General features: G+C 41.5%; 1 protein-coding gene across 1 annotated transcript in view; it reads left to right on the top strand.

Annotated features, from left to right (window-relative positions):
• The first annotated feature begins 32 nt into the window (after window positions 1-32).
• Window positions 33-24709, top strand: part of TRUB1 (TruB pseudouridine synthase family member 1) — a 43807-nt gene continuing 19130 nt past the window's right edge. The window contains exons 1-3 of the mRNA XM_007056324.4: window positions 33-436; window positions 3996-4091; window positions 10308-10363. Coding sequence (XP_007056386.1) covers window positions 283-436; window positions 3996-4091; window positions 10308-10363 — 306 coding nt within the window. The 5' untranslated portion in view covers window positions 33-282. The remainder of the gene's footprint in view (window positions 437-3995; window positions 4092-10307; window positions 10364-24709) is intronic.

Below are 24709 nucleotides of genomic sequence, written 5' to 3'. Positions count from 1 at the left end.
AGGCAGAGGCGGGGCTGGCCCAGCCGAGCTGAGCTGCAGGGTGAGGCCTCTCCAGCCGCCTCCGCGCGCGCCTGCTCTAGAGCGCGCGCGCCCGGGGCCGGGCACGGCGAATCCTCCATCTCCCAGCGCGCGGGCCTGCGCGCGACCGGCCCGGCCCGGCGCGCCGTCCCTCGCCGCTGCTCTGCTGCAGGGCCCCGCGTGGGTAGCCAGGAAGCCGGGCCCGAGCCGCCTTCCCCTGGCCTCCTCGGTGCATCTTCAGCCTGGGCGAGCCGGGCCCGGAGCATGGCCGAGAAGGTGCACGGGACGCTGGGGCATGTTCTGGCCAACACAGCAGCAGCTAAACTCTTCTCCCTGAGCGGGCTGTTCGCTGTGTACAAACCCAAGGGGCCCACTTCAGCTAACGTGCTCAACCAGCTGAAGGAGAAGCTGCTGGCAGGTACCGCAGGGAAGGGGCAGGATGTCACCCTCGGGCTGGGTGCGGGGAGGCCACGGCGGGAGGGTCAAGCTGGGACGGGGGGTGCCTTGGGAGGAGGCAGGTCTGGATGACACATGCTGGGAACTTCATGCTCTTCCTACAATGGTAGGAGTCCCACAGCGTTAGTGCTGAGAGTATCCGCCTGCACCCAGTACTTTGCCCTCTAACTGTATGTATGCAAAGCCAATTGCTGCACCATCAATTCCCCTCTGCAGGTGGCTGGGGCCCTTGCCCCTGTAAGTGTCCCATTCCAGTTACCCCAGGCCCAGGTAAGGGTTTTGTGTGTGCAAATTACTGCCTGAGTGTAGCTTCCTTGCTGTGCAGTTTGCACCTTCACCTGTTCATATTCCCTAATCAGCGTAGTTTGAATCCACACCTAATTTGTCTCCACCCCTTCTTCTGCGCATGGAGATAACCATGAGTCTGACATGCACATTTTGATACCTGATGTGCCCCTGAAAGTTTCAAAGGAAGTTTAAAAATCCAGATTTTCCAGGGCTGCAGAGCTGGAAAAGTCTAAAGGAGGAATGCTTTGGTTAGAGAGAAGTGAGATTTGTAAAATGTCTGTTAAAATACATATGGACAATAATCCTTCGTCACAGGAGGGAGACACTAAAAACTGGCCTAAAATTAAATCCAAAATGAAGGTGCCGCTTTCAGTCAGATGTCTGATTTCAAAAATACATTGTCCATTTGTTTCAGAGTAGCAGCCGTGTTAGTCTGTATTCGCAAAAAGAAAAGGAGTACTTGTGGCACCTTAGAGACTAATAAATTTATTTGAGCATAAGCTTTCATGAGCTACAGCTCACTTCATCGGTGTTCACCTAGTTAGGCTTTTTCAAGCTTCTGGTATGTATATGGGACTCCTCTTTGTGAATCTCCATTAAAGGCGTGATTTAGTATCCCAGCAAACACAGGCAAGGTCTAAACCACAACTCCTAGGAAAATATTACCTCTTCCTTTTCAAAGTGCATATCACTGTTGTCTATCATGGAAAGAGAAAGCGAGAAAAATATATTTTCTCCTTAATTTTTCAGATTGTTTACTCTGGTGGGTCCTGATCTTGCAGTATGATCTATGGTGGTGGGATTCTTATTTCTCCATCAAGTCCCACTGAAATAATTTCAGTCCCACCCAGAGGCCCATGAGTCTGTATGAGTGGAGCAGAATTTAAGGATTGTGAAAAACACAGTTGGAAGGCTACAGAACCAATCCCCATGCCACTCCTTACTCCACCTCTCCATAGTGAATTGCAGGGTTGGGGTTTAAGATTGTAACCTCCTTGGGAGGCTAGGACCATGTTATCTTGTATGCAGCACGTAGCATGATGGAGCCCTGATCCTGATTGGGGATTACAGAGTCTCCTGCAGTATAAGGCCCCAATCCTGCATTGAAAACTGCAGTATTTCTGTCCCATGTAGACACCTGTTGAGTGGGGCTCCATGCAGGCACAGGGGTCTGCCCATGTGAGTCCCAGTGCTGGATTAATGTCTGTGTAGTATAATTACAGTGTTAGCGCTTTGTTGACAGCTAGTTTCTAAGTTCTTCCTGTTGTTTGTATGGGTCTCTAACTGTAACATAAGAGAGAGAAACACTTGAAATAATAGGAAAGTTGTTATAAAGTACAGAAATTGGAAATGGGTTTCAGAGTGGGAGCCGTGTTAGTCTGTATCAGTAAAAAAAAAAACAGGGGGGAGGGATAGCTCAGTGGTTTGAGCACTGGCCTGCTAAACCCAGGGTTGTGAGTTTAATCCTTGAGGGGGCCATTTAGGGATCTGGGGCAAAAATTGGGGATTGGTCCTGCTTTGAGCAGGGGGTTGGACTAAGATGACCTCCTGAGGTCCCTTCCAAGTCCTTGTGGCACCTTAGAGACTAACAGATCTCTTTGGGCATAAGCTTTCATGGGCTAGAACCCACTTCATCAGATGCATGTAGTGGAAAATACAGGAGCAGGTATAATAAATACATGAAAAGATGGGAGTTGCCTTACCAAGCGTGAGGTCAGTCTAATGAGACAGTTCAATTAACAGTAGGATACCAAGGGAGGAAAAATAACTTTTGTAGTGGTAATGAGAGTGGCCCATTTCAAACAGTTAACAAGAAGGTGTGAGTAACAGTAGGGGGAAATTAGTATGGGGGAAATTAGGTTGAGGTTTTGTAATGACCCAACCACTCCCAGTCTTTATTCAGGCCTAATGTGATGATGTCCAGTTTGCAAATTAATTCCAGTTCTGCAGTTTCACGTTAGAGTCTGTTTTTGAAGTTTTTTTGTTGAAGAATTTGCCACTTTTAGGTATGTTATTGGGTGACCAGGGAGATTGAAGTGTTCTCCGACTGGTTTTTGAATGTTATAATTCTTGATGTCAGATTTGTGTCCATTTATTCTTTTGCGTAGAGACTGTCTGGTTTTGCCAATGTACAAAGCAGAGGGGCATTGCTGGCACATGATGGCATATATCACATTGGTAGATGTGCAGGTGAACGAGCCCCTGGTGATGTGGCTAGGTCCAATGATGGTGTCCCTTTAATAGATATGTGGACACAGTTGGCACCGGGGTTTGTTGCAAGGTTTGGTTCCTGGGTAGGTGTTTTTGTTGTGTGGTGTGTAGTTGCTGTGAGTATTTGCTTTAGGTTGGGGGGCTGGCTGTCTCCCAAGATCTGTGAGAGGGAGGGATCATCCTTCATGATAGGTTGTCAATCCTTGATGATGCGCTGGAGAGGTTTTAGTTGGGGGCTGTAGGTGACGGCTAATGGCGTTCTGTTACTTTCTTTGTTGGGCCTGTCTTGTAGTAGGTGACTTTTGGGTACCCTTCTGGCTCTGTCAGTCTGTTTCTTCACTTCAGGGGATTTGGGGGCATGTTTAGCTCTTTCAACTGTATATTCAGTTGACTTCCTTTCAAGTTTACAATGGCCCCGAGAATCTGCTGAATGTTTCTTTTTCAGGGAGTGATCAAGGCTGTGGAATTCCTAGGTGGGATTGTAACAGGCCAGTCACATTTCCCCATATGAGACTATTTGTTATATGCCACCACAGCAGATGGGCAACAAAGAGCAAATTCCACTCAGTTGGATGTAGGCATCCCTATTGAAACCATTCATGTAGCTGAGTGGTATGTGGCCCATTATGTGCAATCAAATAAAGCAAGAATGCTCAGTGTACCTGATGCTTTCTGTGAGTGTGTTCAGCTGGTAATATAATAGTGTTACATGTTGCATTAATGAAACAAATCAGGTAACCTGTCCACTCTGGTGTGTCTTGTATATTCCTTTAACACTTCTGTTTATAATGGGTGCATAAGATTATTTATAATTAGCTGATAGCAGCCACTTTCGCAGACAGGAAATTATATATGTGTGTGTATATATGTATATAATTCATGATTTAATCAGAGCATGAAGAAAAATGATTTCCACTGAATTTGTTTTGTCTTTTTTGATATATTGCAACATAAATAAGTTTTTTGCATTTGCCATGTTCTGAGGTTGTTCTGTAATGCGTTTTGTCAATTTATTTTTGCAGAAGCTGGTATACAAAAGTGTGCAAGAAAGAGGAAAAAACAGATTTTGAAGATTGGACATGGTGGGACTCTAGATAGTGCAGCTGCAGGAGTTCTGGGTAATTAAAATATGAACATCTGCAACAGTTGCCTTTGTTGTTTTTATTTAATGAATTGTACTTCTAATAGCCGGAGAAACAGATACTTTTGTTTGGCTAAGCTGGTGTTTTGTAGCTGCTGTAATATTCTGCAGTGTTTGTTGTTATAATAATGCTTTATATTTCTATGTCTTTATCTCAAAAGATCCCAAAGTGCTTTAGAAACTAGAGATACGTAGGATTCAGTTCAGCTATGGAGTAGTAGTAGTTCCTGATAGGAAGTGAAAAATAACCCATTTAATAACAAAGGCATCAATGAGGTTTCTACGTTTACTATCTCTCAATGATTTCAATATCAAGTGTGTTCCATTTACTGGTAATGGAATGATAATTGCCAGCTGTGTAAAGTCAGCCTTGGGTCTGAGAGTCAAGATGGATTAATCCCAGCTTGCACACCATCATCAATAATTTTGTTGAAGAACAACATAGAGCAGAATCTGCAGCTTCCATAATCTTAGCTGTGTTGCTCTGTAGGACTAAAAGGAATAAAAACAGTAAAAATTCTGTTTTGTAATTGAATTCAACAGGTGTGACTGTGAATATACATAGGGAACAGATCCACTGAGTTTTGACATAGTCACTTCTCAAAGTAGAACTTTGCTTCAAGGAAACAGACTGTTGCTAGTGGCTGCCAGTAGGTTGGTAATTGTCTCTCTGTGGCCTGTGTGCATTGTAAAATGTAACTCCCATAGACTAGAAGTAAACTTTAGCTCTGCTTGTTCCAATTTCCTGTTTACTCGGTTGCCATTTGTTGAAGAACATTGTTTCTGGATCTGAAACGGAAGGTTCTTTCTCTTGCACAGATGTTCCTACTGAGCACATTATTTCTTGTTGTGGGGAGCCATCAGCATTGATCCAGAAAACAAAACAAAACAAAAAATCATTGAGGCCTTTTAATTGCTTCTCCTACTGTCTTCTGGCAGCCAGTGGGCTCCAGAGCTTGCATCTGTGGCATGACAGAATGTATTCAAGCTTGGTGTGTGTGTGTGTCTGGTAAAGACAGAGAAGTGCATCAGCTTAATATGGTTCCGATCGATGCTTCTTCACAAGGGCAAAGGATGTTTTGTTCTAGTGACACAGAAAAATCAATGCAAGCCAAATAGAAAAGGACAAAATTCATAGGAGGGTGGGAGCAAATGCTTTCAAATTTCAAAAGATGTGAGAAGAAATAGTTGGGGGAGGGGAAGAAATAAAATAAAAATATTTTTTCTAACAGTTCAGTTAACTGTTGTCTCCAGCGTATTGGTGGTGGTGGGGGAAGCTTTCTTCCACCTACAAAGCAGCATCACAAGAAGCCTTTGAGGCTACTAAACCTCCTCTCTTGGTCTGTGCCTGTGTGGCTTCAAATTTCAAGATCTATGTTCTGATCCTTTCTCACTGCTTGATATCAGACCTTTCTGCATATTTGTAACAGCTGGGTGAAAGCACTCTCTCCACTGATGTTCTAACATTTGAGAGATCACTAGGCAATGCTTGAGCAAGGCCTAATACAGTTCACTTTGGGGTTTTTTTTTAAGGAGCAGCCTGGCTCTAATGTAAAGCCTTTGGAAAACTTTAGACCAAACATTTCTGATAGTCTTCCTCAGCGGCTGGAGTTCTGCCCCGGAATAGGAGTTGAACAGACTGTAGTTATGCGAAGTGTGATGGTTGCATGGTGGAAGGTGAGAAGAGAAAGCAGAAAATTGTGCAAGAACTTTGATATGAAAATCAGTTTCAATCACCTTCTTGACAAGGCAGAAGTCACCATTTATCCTCTCAGAACTGAGCACAGGCTGGGGAATGGTTGGTGCATGGAAGTCATCTGAGATAAGAGACACCCACTTGGGTAGTGGCTGATGTTCTCTAGTTAGCCATGAAATAGGTTCAAAATGTGAGCAGCAGCCCTAAAAGCTTCCCCCACCCCGCTGCTACTCTGCCAGTGTTCTTCTACCCTGACCTGTAGTGACTCCCCTTTAGGGGTCAGAGCAGTTCAGTCTGCATGTCCGTGTGAGCTTCAGCCTCTCTTCTGAACCTGGCATACGTTCTGCAACGAGTATTTCATTTGGTATAGATCACTGACTATCAGATTATGACCACTTTCAATCACTGTTGACCTAAGCTGTATTTGAATCACTGACCTAGAAGTTAAAGACTTCATAGGGCATGTCTACATTGCAATAAAAAACCCGTAGTACCAAGTCTTAAAGCCTGTGTCCACTCACTCCAGTGTGAGGGGCTCACACTATGGGGCTAAAATAGTAGTGTAGAAGTTTGGGCTCAGGCTAGAGCCGGGCTCTGAAACCCAAAGGGAAGTGAGTCCGAGCCCATTTACACTACTATTTTTAACTAGTCAGTTGACCCAGATTCTGAGACTCACAGCTGTGGGTTTGTTTGCTCTTTTGCAGCATCAGTGTCTCCATAGTATGTTATTGTACCCCATGAATTATGGTGTTAAAACAAATGGACGTGGAAAAGAGCTATCGAGTCATTGAGTCGGTCTCCCAGCCACTGCAGGATGGTTCTCTATGGTACATGCTAACAGTGTTTTGTCAAGTCTGGTTCTAAATACTCTCAGTGGTTGTGGCCCCTCCACTTGCTCTGAAGGTATATCTACATTGGCAGTAAAAGACCTGCAGCATGCCCATAACTGACCTGGGCTTGTGGGGCTCAGGCTGCGGGCCTATACAATTGCAGGGTAGTCATTCGGCATCAGGCTGAAGCCCCAGCCCTGGGACCCCTTGAGGGGGGTGGGTCTCGCAGCTCAAACTCCAATCCAAGCTCAATCCAAGCTCAAACATCTACACTACTATTTTTAGTCCTGCAGCCCGAGCCCCACAAGTCCGAAACAGCTGACCCAGGCTCTGAGACTTGATGCTGCGGGTTTGTTATTGTAGTGTAGACGTACCCTGAGAGACCTCTCTCCCAGACTCATTCTCCTTGTCAGGGAGTATTTCCTGTCATCCACCTTAAAATGTCCCTGTATTAGTTTCATCATCTGACTCCTTGTTTTACCATCTTGTACCCTTCTAAAGAATTTCTCTCCTCCGTGTTTGCACCCTTCTGCATACAGCTTTCCAGGTTTCTCCCTTTGAATAACTGAGCCATTTAGTTCTCCACTACTATCCAGTTCTAATAAGGTGCTTGGATACTCTGGAGCTGAGCGCATTGCAAATGTATAGACACTGTTTTTCTGCAAAGATGCATTTTTATATGACTCTTTATTTCATACCTGGCGTATGTCTCCGTCTGTGGGACTCAGGCTTGTGGACTCAGTGTTTGCAAACCCCTGCTTGAGCGTTCACACTGCATTGTAAACCTAGTTCTACCATTGCTGGACCCAGGTCTCAGCTGTGCCAGTGCATCTATACTGCACGACACAGACCTTCCATCCTGGTTCTATGGCTTGACCTGCGTCCATACTGCAAAATGACAGGGCTTGGACCCAAGTCTCAGTGGGACCTGCCCATTTAGCAGCTTCCTAGGACCTGGGTCCTGTCTGCTTGCTCACCTGAGTCAGACTGATTTGTGTGTGGTTGGCAGCGGGGTTTGGACTCAAACCTGAGTCAGAGCACGGGTTTAGTGTACACTGTAGACATAGCCTTGTAGGCTTGCCCTATTGCAAATGTGGGTAAAAAGGGGTGATTTAAGGTTTTGAGCACCAAGTAATTTTACCACAAAAATGGCTAAAAATCATATAGTTCAGAGAGACAGGAAATGGTAGGTCCAGTCTTAATGCCAGTTCAGGGATGAGAGTCCCGTTGTTTCAGCTACATGGGGTTCTTGCCATGCCATGGGGAGTGGGAAGGCACTATGATTTAAAGACAAGCAAAATAATTCTTCAGCTGGCTAAATTGCTTTTGTCTTTGTGTTGAGAAAACTCTAAGAACATCTTTAAATTAGAGCTGTAATTTTTTCCTTTATTCAGTCAATTTTCTGAGATATCCCTTTAGTTCCATCAAGGTTTAATAGAAGTTGAAATTCTATTTCAAATGAGTCCAAACACTCCTGTTTTGCATATAAAAGTGTTTAAGCTCTTAGAAGTCATTTTAAACTTAAATGATTCTTAAATAAAGTTGTTCAACTTAAATGGTTATGCGGAGAGATTGTGTCTTATTTCTTACCAATCTATAGAGAGGTTTTCCTTGCCTCACTGAGTTTGGTAAGGAGTTGGTTAAACATTGCCAGATAACTAATTAATTTCCCAATTAATATGAATGATTTTATACTCAGATGGCTTCTTATATTAGTAATCTGTTATAGCAAGGTCATTTGATTCAATTTTTTACATAAAACATCCACTATTCACATAATAGTGGTATTGAGGCAGTTATTACATTTGCAAATACACATCTCAAAGCATTTAAGGGACAAAAAAGGTTTTCACCTTCAAGAGGAAACATAGAGTTAGACATAACTAACATCATCCGTAAAACATTGTCCAACCATAAATGATGTTCTTACCATTTGAAGACTTTAGACCAATTATAAAAGAAATCAGTTTCAATAAGGATAATTCTAGATTTTTCCCTTTTCAAAGAGGGGCGATAAAGACGGCCTCTTTTATTACTCAGTTTCTAGCTCTGATAATGCATCCTAAAACATCAACCCCCTTTGGAATATCCTAAATACACATCCAGATCTCTTTCTAAAACACAAGTATTTTAAGAAGTTGTTTTCTTGAGATAAAGATCATGTCTATACCAAACTAGTGTCCTGTACAAGGGGAGGTGTCCTGTTCTTTAAAGAGACACTCTTGTTTGTTTGTTTGTCTTTTGACCCAATGGTTCCTACATTTACAGCTTGTAATTAACTTTTATCAAATAGTCTATACAAGGCACAAATCACAATAATGAACACTTTTATACTATTTTGAAAGATGTGTGTAAAAGAAAATATAGACCGTTAAAGCTAAACAGAAGTTGTAAAGCTGCATTCCAGAGCATGTATAAACATTCTAGGAGGTAATATATTTGGTTTTATGGCTAACGAGGTGTTCTCCTTTTTGACACTTTTGGTGCCTGTTATTGGTTGATGGAAAGCAGAGATTTCCTATGGATTCCCTTAATTAGCTTTAACCTTTGATTTCATTAAATTAGCAACTAAAAACTTAAGCACATGAGCTATCATATTCTTCAAGTATTCTGTGTGGAAACAATTGTATCTCCTAAAACTGAGTAAAGGCAAAGGCAAGATTATACTACTCTAACAGTATAAAAGAGAATTATCATAATTTTATTAATAACCATTTTGCATCAATATTGAGGTATATCCACTACACAAGGTAGTACTGGAGAATCCTACTGTGTACTCTTTGTATGGTGATGACAGTTTTACAAATGTGTGGTTACAGTGTACCTGGTTTTCTTGTTTTCCTCTTTCTGTTGTATCTACTACTTCTGAACACTGTGCAGAAAACCAATGGAAAAAGTTAGTAAAGAAAAGCACATTACTATAGGAAGTTTTAATGTGAATTCTAACACAGTAAAGCGATTTTCCTACCCATTTACTTTGAAAATCTGATTGTTAATCGCTTTGACACGTCAAAATGTAGTTTAAAATTGGAAAAGCCAGTGGGCCACACAAACACGAGTCTGCCTGTTTGATTTATAAATGATTCTAGCAAGAGACTCAGGGACCTCATGATTATTTTACTTTCTTGCCCTGGTCCTATCACTGCCAAACTAATTCCATTACGGTATACCTTAGCTGTGTTACTGCAGGCTGCTAATAACCTTTAAATGGTCCATTAGTTACAGCAATGTCTTTAGCTCACTAACAATGAACCTTGCCAAAGACTTTATCAGGCCAGACTGAGAGCCATGGTTTGTGCTATGTCTTTCTTTACTGAAGACTGCAGCAAAATAAATCAAGTCCAATCACAGGGTAGAATTAAAGCATTTTAACAATAGGCAAAGCTTATCTGTCTTCTGCTTCTTGTCCTGTCCTCAGTCCCAGTAGATAGAGCATCAGAGGTATTTTCTCTTAGGCAATATCTTTATCTTTTGGTATCCTCCTCTTAAAAGACTCATTCAGCTGATCATGATAATTGAGGCCACTTATATGCTAGCAGTGCAGGAAATGTGTTATTTCTGACTAACATGATGTATGGCAGTGAGTTGAGTGATAGTGAGTAGAGGGAGAATGTGAATCTAGTTAATGGAATAGAATGCTGTAATATTTCTCTTTCTGTCTTTGCAGTGGTCGGTATTGGAAAAGGAACTAAAATGCTGAGCAACATTTTGGCAGGCTCCAAGGTATGGCACACTAAGTTATTGATCTTAATATTTTTTCTGTGTCGAGGTGAATTGTGATACAGGCAAGTAAAACATCCAGCATCAAGCAAGGACTCAGAATGGCTTCATTCTTCAGGGACCCAAAGTGTCGCTATCACAAGCATGCTTAACTGTCTGTCGGAAACCCTTGTCACTCTGATGTTGTCTCAGAGAGCTTACTGATGATTGGGGTCTTTTGTAGGAAGGTTTTTTCAATGTTCAGTTCTCTGTAGATTTTAAATATGAGATATAGAAACACAATAATGAATGATGTCCTGTAAATATTGTAACTTCTTCTGTTTTTAAATCAAAACTTTAAAATCCCCATCCCCCCTATCCTTTCCTTCAAGTAGATATAAAAGAGTAATACTATAATTCTTCCATCACAAGCTGTTATGAAATTACATCTGTTCTTCACATATGATTTCTTAAAAATTCCATGCAGTCTTAAAAGACAAAACCCTTTGATTTTTTTTTTAATCTTTATTATTAGTATTGCTATAATGGCTAGATGCAAGTGGGGATGGGGGCTCCATTGTGCATAATCCCAGCCCCAAAACATTTGACACAAAATGTAACAAGCAAGTGTGAGCAAAATTAGGAAGGGAGGATAAAGGTGACAAAAATAATCTATGTAATCACACAAATTTATATATGTGGTTACTGATGTTTCCAAATCATCCTAGATAATAAAAAACAAACAAACAGCAGTTTCCCATGGATGTATAACCAGATCATTAGTTGGCTGACTTCTTTGTAGGTATCACAGCAAAAGTTGGTCAAGAGGAAGGAATTGGAGAAGGAGCGGGTACTTTGTTCTGGGTTAATTCCACTGGGGAGTTCCATGCATCGAAGGCAGCATGACATATAATGCATAGATGGTTCTAAGAGTGGCTGTCAAACAGACCTGCAAGGCTAATAAGTAACCTTCTATTAATGTTTTCTTATTCAAAACACACTGTGCATTTGGGACATTATGCGCTCCTAGACTCTGATTTTAAGGACTCTTTGATCAGGGGAACATATATACAAAGACTTTGTGGGACTCCAGTCTTGAATGGGGATTTTGGGAGCTATCATACAAAAGAGAAAAGCATCATGTATTACCAGCTTAAGGACTGATCTTGCAAACATTTACCTACCTAAGTAGCATTAGTCATGTGAGGAATTCCTTTATCGTCAGTTGGGCTATTCACATGAATGAATTCTGTGCATAAGTATTTGCAGGATTGAGACATTAGTATGCAAAGCACAAGTGACAACAGGTGGATTTGGAGAGCTATCATTCTGCATAGTTAACAGATGGGAACTTGACTCACCTCTGGTTGTACTTTCTGGCTAGTTGCATCAAAACCTTGACTTGTGTGTTTACATTTCCAGGCAATAGATGTTGGGTAAGTGGATAGGTGGGCCTGCTCCAGTTAATCCAGTAGGATTGGTTCCAGCCCTAGGTGTTAGGGGTTTTGCATACATCTTGAAAGCTGAAAATGTAAAGTCCTGTTGTTTAGAGAATACTTTTAAAATGGGAAAATGGGCAAGAATACATGAAGAAATCAATATAACAGTCAAGTGCTGTCCAGATTTTGTTACTTTAGGAAAGTCAATAATGACTTATAAATAATTGACTTTTTAAAGTCAATTGACAGCTCCTCTAATGCATTTCATGCTGACTATTTTTCTTCCTTTTTTCATCTCTGATCCATGACCAGTAAACTATTTATAGATGCTGTGATGATGATCTGAACTAGAGCCTGACTGATATTCACCCAGGTTTAAGAAGAGATAAAAGACAGAAAAGCAGTTGTGGCAATAGGGCCTGATTTAAAGTCCCTAGCAGTCAATTGCGATGCAGTTTTAGATTTGGTTTTGGTAAGTAATGAGGATGTCCTAGAAGAGCTAGTCATAGGAAATAACTTTGGTTCAAGTGATCTTGAGTTTATTTAGTTTAAATGAAGTAGAAGGATAATCAAAAACCAAGCAATCAGCTATGGATTTTGGTTTCAAAAGGGAAGACTTTGGGAAATCAAGGGAATTAGTTGAAGACATCAACTCGATTGAAGCAATCAAAGACTTAAATGTGGAAGAGGCTTGGGATTTATAGCTGTATTAAAAAAAAAAAAAAAAAAGAATAAGAAAGGATGAGGTTGGGTGCTATGCAGTGTGGATGGGAAGGAGGTTGAAGAGGAAGACCCAAAAACTAAATGAATGACCCAAAAACAAATGCCTTGGTTTTCTATAAGGATGATAATATGGAACATGGGTATGAAGGCAGGATGGCAGATGGAAATGAGTGTATAGAAATGGAAATTACGACATCTGAGGTGGGAGAAAAATGTGAAGATCTTAATGTGGTTAAATCAGGGGGACCAGATAATTTCCATCCCAGAATACTGAAAGAACTGGCACATGAGATTGGTAGCCTAGGAGCAAGGATTTTTAATAAATCTATCTATCTGGGGCTAGTGCCATATGGCTGGAGTATAGCTAACATTGTCACTATATTTAAGAAAGGGAAAAAAGTGATCCTGGCAATTGAAGACCTGTTAGTCTGCCCTCAGTAGTGTGCTATAGAACAGCTGTTCTCAAAATGTGGGTCAAGACACCAAAATGGGTTGTGACCTGATTTTAAGGGGGTTGTCAGGGCTAGCATTAGACTTTCTGGGATCCAGGGCTGAAGCTGAAGTCCTAGCTCCAGCCCCACCTGGGGTAATGGAGGGTCAGGTTGTGGCTCCCTCTCCACCACACCAGGGGTGGTGGGGCTTGGGCTGTGGTCCTGTCTCCCCTCCCCAGGTTGGTGGGGCTCAGGCTCCACCCCTATCCCAGGATCATGTAGTAACTTTGTCAGAAGGGGGTCATGGTGCAATGAAGTTTGAGAACCTCTGCCTTAGAACAGACTGTGAAGGAAAGGCTAATTAAGTTAATGGAGACAAACAGCAAAGGGGATATAATTCAGCATGATTTTCCAAAGGTAGATCATGCCAGACTGTCTTGATTTCTTTCTTTGAGAAATTAACTGATTTTTTTCACTAAGGGAAATACAGTAGATCTAATATGCATGGACTTAATAAAGCATTTGACACAGTACTACATGGGAAATTATTACGTAAATTAGAGAATATGGGGTTAGTACAAGCATTGTAAACTGGATAAAGAACTGCCTTAAGGGGAGAAGGCAATGGGTTTTGTTGAAGGGTTAACTATTGGACTGAAAGGAAGTTACTAGTGGAGTTCCTTAAGTATTGGTCTTGGAATCAATCTTATTCATGATTTTTATTAATCACCTTGTCACAAAAAGTAAAGTGTGTGATAATGATCTGGATGACCTTGAAGATTGGAGTGACAGAAATGGGATGAAATTCAACAGTCCCAAGTGCAAGGTCTAAGGGTCTAACAATAAGAATTTCTGGGGGCTCATCAGTTGGACATGATAGGGGAAGAGAGAGACCTGGGCGATCACAAGATGACTGAGGCACCAATGTGATATGGCTGTGAGAAACGCAAACGTCATCCTAGGCTATATCAAGCAAGGCATTTCCAGTAGTGATAGAAAAGTATTAATGCCATTGCAGAAAGCACTGGTAAGACTGCATTTGGAATACTGTGCACAGTTCCTGTCTCCCATGTTCAAGAAAGATGAATACAAAGTGGAACAGGTGTAGAGAAGAACTACAAGGATGATCGGGAAGAGGAGGGCCTATCTTATGAGAGGATAAGGGAAGAGCTTAGTTTGTTTAGCTGAGGAGAAAGAAGGCTGGGAGAGGATATGACTGATCTCTTTACATACATCGGGGGAATAAACACCAAACTGGGGGAAGAGCCATTTAAGCTAAAGGACAATGTTGCCACAAGAACAAACTGGCCAGGCTGGAAATTGAAAGGTTTCTCATTGTCAGAGGAGTGAGGTTCTGAAACAACCTCCCAATAACTTTGTGGGGGCAAAGAACCTCTCTCTCTTTAGAGCTGGGCAAATTTATGAGTGTGATTGTGTGATGGGGTTGCTTGTGCTAGTAGGAGACAGCAGAGCTGGGGTTACTTCCAGTTTGTCTTACGTTCCTAGAAGCTCACGTTTCAGGGCTTCACCTGGCCACCAGGAGGGGGTCAGGAATGGATTCTGTTACTCTCTCTTCCCAGTGTATTCTAGATATTTTTAGGTCTCCTTCCTCTGATGCATCAGAGAAGGCCACAGCCGGAGATGAGATATTGGAAAGGGTGAGGCAGGACTCTGAGGTAGTACCAAGCAGTCTCTCTCTCAGGTGCTTGGCTGGCTGGTTCTTGCTCACAAGCTCAGGTGTTTTTCCCCTAGGTCAGATTGGCCATGACCTTGGGGGCTTTTGCCTTCCACTGCAGTGACTGAGTGCAAGTCACTTGCAAGGATCATCCAGTTATTTCTCACAATGATTTCCCTGCCATTGCAGGGGCCTCGGTGTTGGTAGGTCTCAGTCCCTCTTATTGTCTCACTGTGGCACATAACCATCTAGTCTCCTGTGGTTTATATTAATTTGTCCTAGTTTTGGTTGTTGGGTTTAGTGTGAAGGTGCTGGGTTGTATTAGTTGCTTTTGATATACAGGAGGTCAGACTAGGTCATCTGGTAGTCCTTCTGGCCTTAACCTCTGACTCTAATTGGAGTCTTTCCGATGACCTTGGTGGGCTTTGGATTAGGACGATAGTACTCCTATAACTTACTATAGTTCCTGAGGTTGAGTCCCCGTTACTTGAGACTTTAACTTTTTATAGTCTGACATCCCCTTTTTAATACCTTATCCATTACAGAAAAGCTTTGTCATATTACCTAAATCAGCATTAAATAGTTCTAGCTAAACTAGTACAAATCCTTAATGTAGATGCTCCTAAATCCATTTAACTCTCATCCAAATTGGTTTAGTTTAATTTGGTAATTTATTGACACAAGTTAAAATGATTTTTAAGTGAGGGTTAAACCAGTTTGCAAATCTATGTAGATAGACTCATAGGTTTAACTGGGTGGCTACAGAGGTCTCAGGACTCATAGTAGTTAGCCATGACTATTCTTTATTCTAAAGTTGTTGAAAAACTTTTTGCCTTTTAGCTGTCATGCTGTCTACTAGATTGGAGTGTCTCTTACTTCATTATACATCATGTGTTTGAAATAATTGTTACTTTTGCTCTAATTCTCTCCTTTTTATGTTCGATTCCACTACATTCAATATGCGTTTCTGCTGGGGATTTTCTTTTTAATTCCGTTAAAGCTGTCTTCAAGAGAAATCAGATCCAGTCTGTCAACACTGGCAGCATAATTACACTCGTGCCCCAAAACTTACGTGGTTGCTGTGAACTCTGTATGGCAGCTCTACCAAAGAGATGGATGTCAGAATTTTTCCAAACGTCCTATCAAATTTAAGCTGATTTGGCTGCCACCAGCATGATTCCCTGATCTGTAATTCATACAGCCTCTGTAAAGAATATCATGATTTATCAGTTCTGTAATCAAGTATGTGACCTCCTTAAGGGCTAACTCAAAAGAAATAGAAATGTCCAGCAAAGTTTCTCAAAGCTCCAAGTTTCTTATCAAGTTCCTTAATATTTTTCCAGAAATAGACGTCTCTGTATGTTTTTTTTATTTCAAATGTTCCAGCAAAGTTGTGGAATAAATTACGGCATGTGAATGGGCTACTCTTGTGGCTCAAAGACTAGCATGCTATTCTTCCTCTGAAAGACGTGGGGTGGTCTGATCAGAGCAACTCTGTTCCTAAGACTGAGACTATGTGGAGGTGATGTTTGTGGGCAGATAATTTAGAGAGCTCTTGCTAACAGCAGAAAGTTTAAAGGAAACCATTGCTTTGGAAAAATCTCTCCCACGCTAAGATGTGCTGTAATAATGTAGCTATGCAGAAAGAAGTTGTGGGCTCATCGGGGAGGTAGGAGGCTTGACAGCCTAAGCAGCCAGTAATGAGATATTGCATTATTCTAATAATTCCCAATGGGGCAGGGGGAGATTGTGCGGCAGGGATGTCTCTAGCTCAGAAAGCCTTCACTGAAGTGACATAAAACAAGATAATCAAAACTTCAGACACCCAGGTAGCATGTTCACTCATATTTAGTTAATTGCTTTATAAAGAGCCCAACTCTGGCTTCACTCACATTCTCCTCAGCAGGGTCACATGCATCAGGGTGACCCCAGAGTCTTCACTGGGGTCATACCAAGGTAAATGAGACCAGAAGTTGGGCCATCATGAGCATTCTGTGCTCTGAATCCTCAAATACTGACAGGTTTTCTTTTCTGGAGGGTAGAATCTCTAGTCATTCTTCTTTTTTTATCGGAAGCCCCAGGAGCTCCAGTGACTTGTGGAGAATTAGAATTGACTTCCCTGCATTGATTGCAAATGCTTGAGTGGAGAGTAGGTGAATTGAGCATTTGATCTCAAAGGTTGCAGCCTCTCCAGAGGGGCTCACTATCAAAATGTCATCTGGATAATATAAAACCCAAACTCCAAATCGCCTCAAAGAGGCAAACAGGGATCAAGGGGAGAATGAAGATGCTGAGTTAGTAGCCTGATGTGGAACAGTGTGGATTCTTTATAGTTAGAAAACTGAACTCCCAAGGATCCTGAATGAGGCATGGAAACTATTTCAATTATCCAGCCTTTTTTAAGTGTAGCTTCACCATGTTTTGTCTCATAAATACGGAGCTTGCTTCTTAAGGATTCTCCAGGAGAAACTGGACCAACTTCCTTTGTAGTATGAGAACTTCTTACTGACTTGTAAGTTTATTGTAGGATCATTCTAGGAAGTGGCTGAGTGGATTCATGCGCCATCTAATCCAGTACCATTTCTGCAGAGGTTAGTCCCAGATGTTGTAGAGAAAGATGCAAGAGCCTATAATGAAATAAATGACTCATAGGGAACATTATTTCCTAATCAATAATTTACAACGAGTTGTCTTATGCCCAGAAGCATGAGAATTTAGATCCCTACGTTTTTGTATATTATCTAATGTAATTGTTGATATAATAATTATGCATATTAATATCTAATTCTTTTTTGACTTGGCCACCATCATGTGGCAATGAGTTCCATGGGGTAATTATGCCTTTTTTTTTTAAAGTTTCCTTTTTTTTTTTTTTTTAAAGTTTCCTTTTTTCTGTTAAATTTTTTTTGCAGAAACATCCTAGTGCATGCAGTGAATTTTTTCAAGTGTAAGAAACTAAATGACTGACTTTCTTTTCAGAGGAATCTTTATGTGGCACACATCTTTACTGTTTAGTATTAAAACACCTTTTCCCCACAGTAGCACCACACAAGCAGATCAAGGGCACCTGCTTGCCTTGTGGTATTTTATCTAGCCAGCTGTCCATTCCAGTAAAATAATACACTGTGCAATACAGACTAAGCAAAACGTTGTGAGGGGATGTCTACATTGCAATTAGACACCCGCAACTGGTCTGTGCCAGCTGACTCAGGCTTGCGGTACTGTTTAATTGCAGTGTAGATGTTCGGTCTCGGGCTGCAGCCTAAGCTCTGGAACCCTCTTACCTGTCAGGGTTATAGAATCCGGGCTTCAGCCCAAGACTGAATGTCTGCTCTGCAATTAAACAGTCCCTCAAGCCTGAGTTAGATACCCAGCCGCGGGGATCTAATTGCAGCGTAGACATACCCGGAGTGAAATCCTGGCCCAGTTGAAGTCATTGGTAAAACTCCCATTAACTCCAATGGAGTCAGGACTTCACCGTCTTTCATGATTATGTGATTATAAATTTGTCTGAAATGGTTTTATTGATGCATAGTGAAAATAGCACTGTCCTAAATGAAATAAACACCTACAGCATGGAAGTAATTATTGTAAACAAATGTAAATTAGTTATGAAAGTTGCCAGGAGTATATTCAAATGGTCCCACAAAGTAGATCTTCTGTTGTACTAAAAGGCGGTGACATGCTGCTTCATTGATTGGGGAGATAAATTTGTCACTTGTCTTTCCTATTATGGCCATTATTTTGCCTATAAATCTACTCAAGTGAGAATATGGCTGGCTCTTGGGGGTGGGGTGCGGTGTGGGGGGAGTTTTTTCTTTAGGACTAGAATTTTTCGATGCCCCTACACTTAACTGCACCTTACTCCACAAATGCTCCTCAGTAGTCCCATTGACTTTAATAGGACTAAAATCATGAGTAAAGGTATCTGTATTTGGCTTTTCATCATTAGTGAGGGTTAATAATTAAAAGCATGCACTCGGGAGATAAAAAGGTAAAATGTGAAAAAGAATCCCTTGACTGTTGTGCACTGTGAAACGCGCTGAAGTAAGGGCCAGTTTCCTTGGGAAGCTTCTAATCTTGGGTGGGAAGAACCACCTCTTCCCTAAATTTAAGAATCAGTAAAACAAACAAATACTCCCCCTCTCACACACCCAATATTTGCACTGTATCTTCTCCTGTTTCCTTGCTCCACTGAAAGAGAGATGATCTGACTCTTCATCTGTTAAAGAATTTTACAAGAAGAACAGAGCAGAGTCTAATCATTGAAATGATGAACAGAAAGAGTGTGAGGCTGTGTAAAAAGCAGATGCTCCTGTAGCTGTGAAGAGTGAATTGAGTAGATATTTGCTACCTACTTCCATGAATATAACACACGCACATTGGAAAAATGATACATGCCCACACTACTTATTTTAGACCTTGACAAGTGTTTCCTTTTTTTTAACTGAACAATTTAAGATTATGGAGGGTACAGTAAGAAATGATCGGTCCTCTCTTTTACACTGTTCCACAGTGGAGGACAAGGATTCACTGATTAAATTAATAGCAGGTAAACTTATCATCAATAAGAGGAAATACTGCTTCAAAGAATATGTAATTAGGTGGTGGAATTTGCTGCTAATTATTATTTGTTGTACTGTAATGATTAGGAGCTGTAGTTCTTGTAAATGGAAGTGGCAGAAAAATAGCCATATTAGGGCAAGAGACTGAAATTAAGAGAACTGGGTTCTAGTCATAGGCTTCCTGAGTAAACCTTGAGAAAATCACCTGAACCCAGATTTTTCAAAAATTGATTTTGAGTGCTTCAATTTTTGTGTACCCACTGTGACACACAAGGCCTGATTGTTTTCATTCATATATATGTTGTGGATGATAACTGTCTCAAGATGGTCACCTCACATCATGTCAACTTTTGAAAATGGGTCTTAGTGTTCCTGCCTCCTCCCTTCTTCCTTGTATAACGGAGCTAATACTTACCTACTTAACAGGGATATTGTGAAGCTGAATTCATTGTTTTAAAAGTGCTTTGAGATACTTTGATGGAAGGCACTGTGGAAATGCAAAGGGGTGTTCGGTACAAAAAGAGTGTGTTCAGATAATGTTATGCCTGCACAGTGAAGCATGCAGATGTCAGGAAATGCCAAAGGTAAGGCTCCACACACAACCTTGACTCTGTCAGGCTCTGATTCCAGGCAGTCGGACCTGGTGGTTGGAGTGGTGGTCAGTGCCGGATGTAGAATCAGGACGTGGCCGAGGGCAGTGGTAAAACTTGGTTCCAAGGACAGGCCATGGGTCAGAACTGAGGTCAGATCCATAGACAAACCGAATCGGTATCGTAGTGAGAGTCCAGATGCAGGCCATAGGTCGAAGCAGGGTTGGAGTCAGTCCTAGGGCTTGGGAGTCAGGAGGTGGATGGAGGGCTGGATAAAAGAGAAGGACATGGACAAGGCTTGAGCAGGCTGGAACAAGGCTCCGGTAAGGTTGGGGCAGGAACAGGAACCAGACGAAGGACAGCCTGGAAGCCTAGGGAGTCTGTTTTATTATTATTATTTATTACATAATAAAATATCATACAGTTTCAATCCAGTGTTTATCTATAGCACTGATCACCAGGGTATCTGAACATTGAACAGGTAAATTAGATCTGCATGCTGATGTCTATAGCACACTTCATAGAGGATTCTGCTGTTTGCCTTTTTTAGGAGGCATTCTGCAGTAGCCATTTGTACGGTAACCACACATTAAATGTTGCTGTCAGAATGTATTGTATAGATTAAGTGAAAACACAGAGTAATAGTGAAAGGCTGCTGGCAAGTATAGGCTATTTCATTTGACAACTACGTTCTATTTGAAGCTAACAGTCTCGTCCCTTGAATTGCACCTAAGCAAGGCTGCCATATATCGTGAAAAGGAAATATGTTGTATATGGCTACTAAGTAACTGATCTTGATAAGATGACTTGTGCCAATGAGACATTTTGCAGGGCAAAGGGTGCACAGCTGCTAATCCTTGTATGAGTTTATTGAGAGAACTCAATGCAAAACATACTGTGTATACCAACTATGCAGTTTTTTCCAGCAGATCGTAACTTGGTCAAATCAAAATCAGTTTTCACTGGAACACGTAAAGGCATTCCTCCCCCATAGGAGCTACTCCTCTGGCAAATTTGATCTTTCTACCATGACTCCTTTTTGCTAGAGATACCTTTTATTAGAGGGAAGGTCAGATAGAATCGTCTTTGTATAATGGGGAAGGTGCTGCTTCCCATATCCCCACTTCTTCCCCCCGCCATCCCCTCCTCATATCTTAAAAACAACTCAACTGTGTTTGCTTAAGTTAAGAAAAAAATTCACATGGCAAATTTCAGAGCAAAATGTGATAATTTTGGAAAGTTCTGTGTGTCTGAAAATGGGGTTTGAATGGAAATGCATCTGCAACCTTAAAGTCTCTGACAGTCCACTCTAGTGGTTTATATCTGCACTGGAAGATTTGTATTACCCTATATATTTTTTTAAACATAGGTACTGGAGCTACTGAATTCAAACACGCTTCTGGTTTCCCTTCCCCTCCCTCTTTTTCCTCCCACATCTTCCCCCCAAAATATAGGTTATAAAAGGGCCCCAGGTATGTAGTGCAGGTATTAATTTGCCTGCTGCCCTACCATTAGTGAGCTGGCTCTGCGTGCTGTCTATTTCTCAAGTCTCTCTCTTTCATGTTAACCGCAGGGGCTAACCTATTAATATCTCTGCTTCATGCTCTATTCATATTCAGACTTTTTTAAAGTACAGTATTGAAAATTTTGAAGAGGCTACACTTACTGTGCTGTGGGAACTGTTGCCTCACAAAATGGAGAGTATTTAAAGAGCCCGCTCCAGTTAAAATTTTTCTGTTTTCTCTCTCTCCTACACCCACCCCCTCCTTCTGACCTCTGTAAATTACATATTTGTATTCGCTACATATACAATTCTTCCTTCCCACTTCAACAAAATATTAAATAACAGTGCTGACACACTGAGTCAACTTTTTTTTTTTTTTAATTATGAAATCATGGGAGTCAGAAACAGATGACCTGTTAGCAGATCTGTCTATTCCCACGCTGAAACAGTTCTGTTCCTTTTGGTGCCCCTTTCTAGTCACTCAAAGATTCTTGTACCGCTGCCATTTGGAGTTTACTAGATCTTAGCATGAGGAAACTTCTTTGGATTTAACCTAAATATTAATTTTCATAATTTACTTTGACATTCCTAGTTATACCCCATTGCACCATTCTAAAACCATCTCTTTTCTCCTGTGAAGAGTCTGTTCTATTTCTGGGAGAAAGAAAATCCAGAATTTCCATAATACCCGATTCCTCAAAAAGTTAGGGGTGGGGTGGGGGGTTGTGTTTCCCCTGTGTAATCCATTGAACAGGTGGTAGAGTTTAGCAGTGGGAAGGAGGGAATGAGCTTGTGTCAAAACAAAACTGGAAATGACCTCTATTCAAGACCAAGGTTGAGATTTTTTTTTTCTAGTGAGTGCAGAGAGTTTCCAGTGGGGAAGGTGTCTGGAAGCTTTGAATTAAGAGACCTGGTACTACCAAGCAGCTGGTTTCTTGAGTGGGTCTGCATGTTGTAAGACCTTGTTTGTGCTTAGCAGTGTGACCATGTATCACTGAAATCTGGGGGATGATCTGAGGTCCCTAATATTTTTACAAAACTCTAGTATTTTGTTCTAGCTTTAGAATTCCCTGCAGTCTCTGGCTACATCCCCCGAGTTATCAAATCATTCCCTGATCTCTGGCAGAACTTTCGGCTGCAGGCTCCCCCCTGATGGGTGGTGCTAGTGTTTCACTTTGAAAATCAGGTCACCCCTATGTTTTAGAGCGTTTTAAGTAAGAGGGTGATATAAGGGGTCAGACAATCCAGCTAGTCCTAGGGTAAAGATCAGATAGTTCTTCAGCAATGACAGAACGATTACAGCATCTAGCAGTAAATAAAATTTAGTATGGCTTTAGCACGAAGTCAGCTTTTTCACGCAGGAGAAAAATGGATGCTAGAGGAGAGAAATTGTAGTTTCTCTGTAGTAAGAGGACGTTTGCTATTTGTTAATTTTGAACTTGTCATAAAATTCTTTTTGTCCCCTCTGTAATCTTAATTTTGTCTTTTGGTAACATTTTCAAATTGTTTGGGGGCCTCCTGCTTTTAATATGTCTGATCATGGCTGCTGGAAGTTCTTTTGTTTTGTAAAATAATCGGGACTAAAATAATCATCCATTTTCTCCTATCCTTGGGCTGTCTTTTCTATTTAGAGCCAGGCATTGTTTCTTGCTATTTGTTTTGAACAGTGCTTAGCACAATGGAACCGTGGTCTTGCCTGAAACCTTTAGGTGCTATTGAAATAAATTTGACAAGTTACGTAAATAACTAATCTTGGTCAGGAGTTAGTGATAACTTTTATGAATCTATGGACACAAATTAAATGTACTTTTATAAATAACCATATAGGGCCAATTTCGTACATACAGAGGCCCACGTTTGCAACCAAGATGCATCTGCAGGTATGGGAACTGTAGGCGCAAAGCATGCAATTACATGATTAGGCACCAGCTTGGTAGTTTTGATGCACACTTACCCATTTTGTGCTCCAGCTGATTGCTACCAGTGTCCTTGCAACCTCTGTAGGCTTCCTATGCTCACATCTTAGTCAGGCACATCATATATTGATCTTCTATTTATCTCAAATCTGATTTCTTTGATGATTCTCAGTCTATCAAATAGGGTTCTTAGCTTTTTTTTTTTTTCCTCCTACAGTCTCATGTTCAATTGCTGCTCAGATTTGAAAATAGCTTATCCTCAAATGAACTCTAAGAACCATTTGTCCTACTTCCTACAGTCCTTCCTTTCCAGGAAATTCCAGCAATGAGAACCACCTTGCAACTTTAAAGACAGCTACTAATGACCCTATTTTACAATTGCATCCCAGAGGTTGAGTCTCTCTTCTAAAAGTTGCTGTTCCATTTTTTTAAAAAAGCTTTTAAAACAGGTTATAATTTAGGATTTCAGGTCTCTGGCCCTTTTCCCAATAAAACTTTGATATATAAAATAAAACAAAACTGAGAAGTACTGTTCCCATGGTCTCTCTGGCATTTTCACTGACAAGTGGTATGGACATGCCTGGCTGTCAGCCTAGGGTCTCTTACCATTGTGAAACTGACTAGAAAGAATGTAAAGTTCCTAGCTATGGGTGCAGGGAACCCATGTACCTTTTCTTCCCCCCCCGCCCCGTAAATCTGTATATTAAGCTTGGGTATCAGGGTTTAACCGGTAAATATCAGTTGAAGTCTAAAACTGGAAGCATTTATTTAGAGTGGCTGTTCTTTTACCAAAAGAAACATTGTTATGTAATCCCCGGGGGGTTTGCCATTTGTGTGTGACTCCTGCCAGTCTTACCCGGCAGAGCCAAAGGGAATGGCTCAGGTTACCAGGGTCCCACTTGCAGTGATGACTGCAGGAAAAAAAGCTGCCCCACACCTCTCATCCTGCAAATCTGCCAGTGGGTGACCCAAGCCATTGAGATGTGTCACGAATGATCAAAGTGTGGAACACCTGGCTTTTGTTCCACATCCCACCATAATTGACAGAATGCCCCATGCTTTGACACTAACGTCTGTTTTTAGGGATATTTCCTCACTGTGTGAATGAAACAAGCCTGTTTTACAGTCTCTTACAGTGTGGAAAAGTGGTGGGGGAAAATCCCTGCACAGCTTGTTTGAGCACTGGGAGGCTTAGAGAGAGGGTTTCTGCCTGAACCTCACGTGGAGTGCCTTGGGGAAGGCAATTTTAGAGAGGAAGTAGGTGGTGGGTGCTGCCCCACAATACAATCAGTTTAGTCTGGGAGCAGCTCAGTCTCCGATGGAAAAATGCAGTGGCTTAGCCTGCTTCCTCCCTTTCTACAGTTGTTAGTTCATGGGGTCACTCCCTCAGACACCTCTCTGCTTTTTGCAGGGAGGAGAGAGAAAGACAGGGCAGAAAGCCCTGAGCTGCTAGAGGAGGGTCGTCTCCTCCTCCAGTCACTGGTTTCTGCTCTGTGAACCACAGCTGTAGTTTTCAGCACACGAGAA

The sequence above is a fragment of the Chelonia mydas genome, chromosome 7, assembly GCF_015237465.2.
Source record: "Chelonia mydas isolate rCheMyd1 chromosome 7, rCheMyd1.pri.v2, whole genome shotgun sequence".
Lineage (NCBI taxonomy): Eukaryota > Metazoa > Chordata > Testudines > Cheloniidae > Chelonia > Chelonia mydas.
This window is presented reverse-complemented; position numbering and strand designations above follow the sequence as displayed.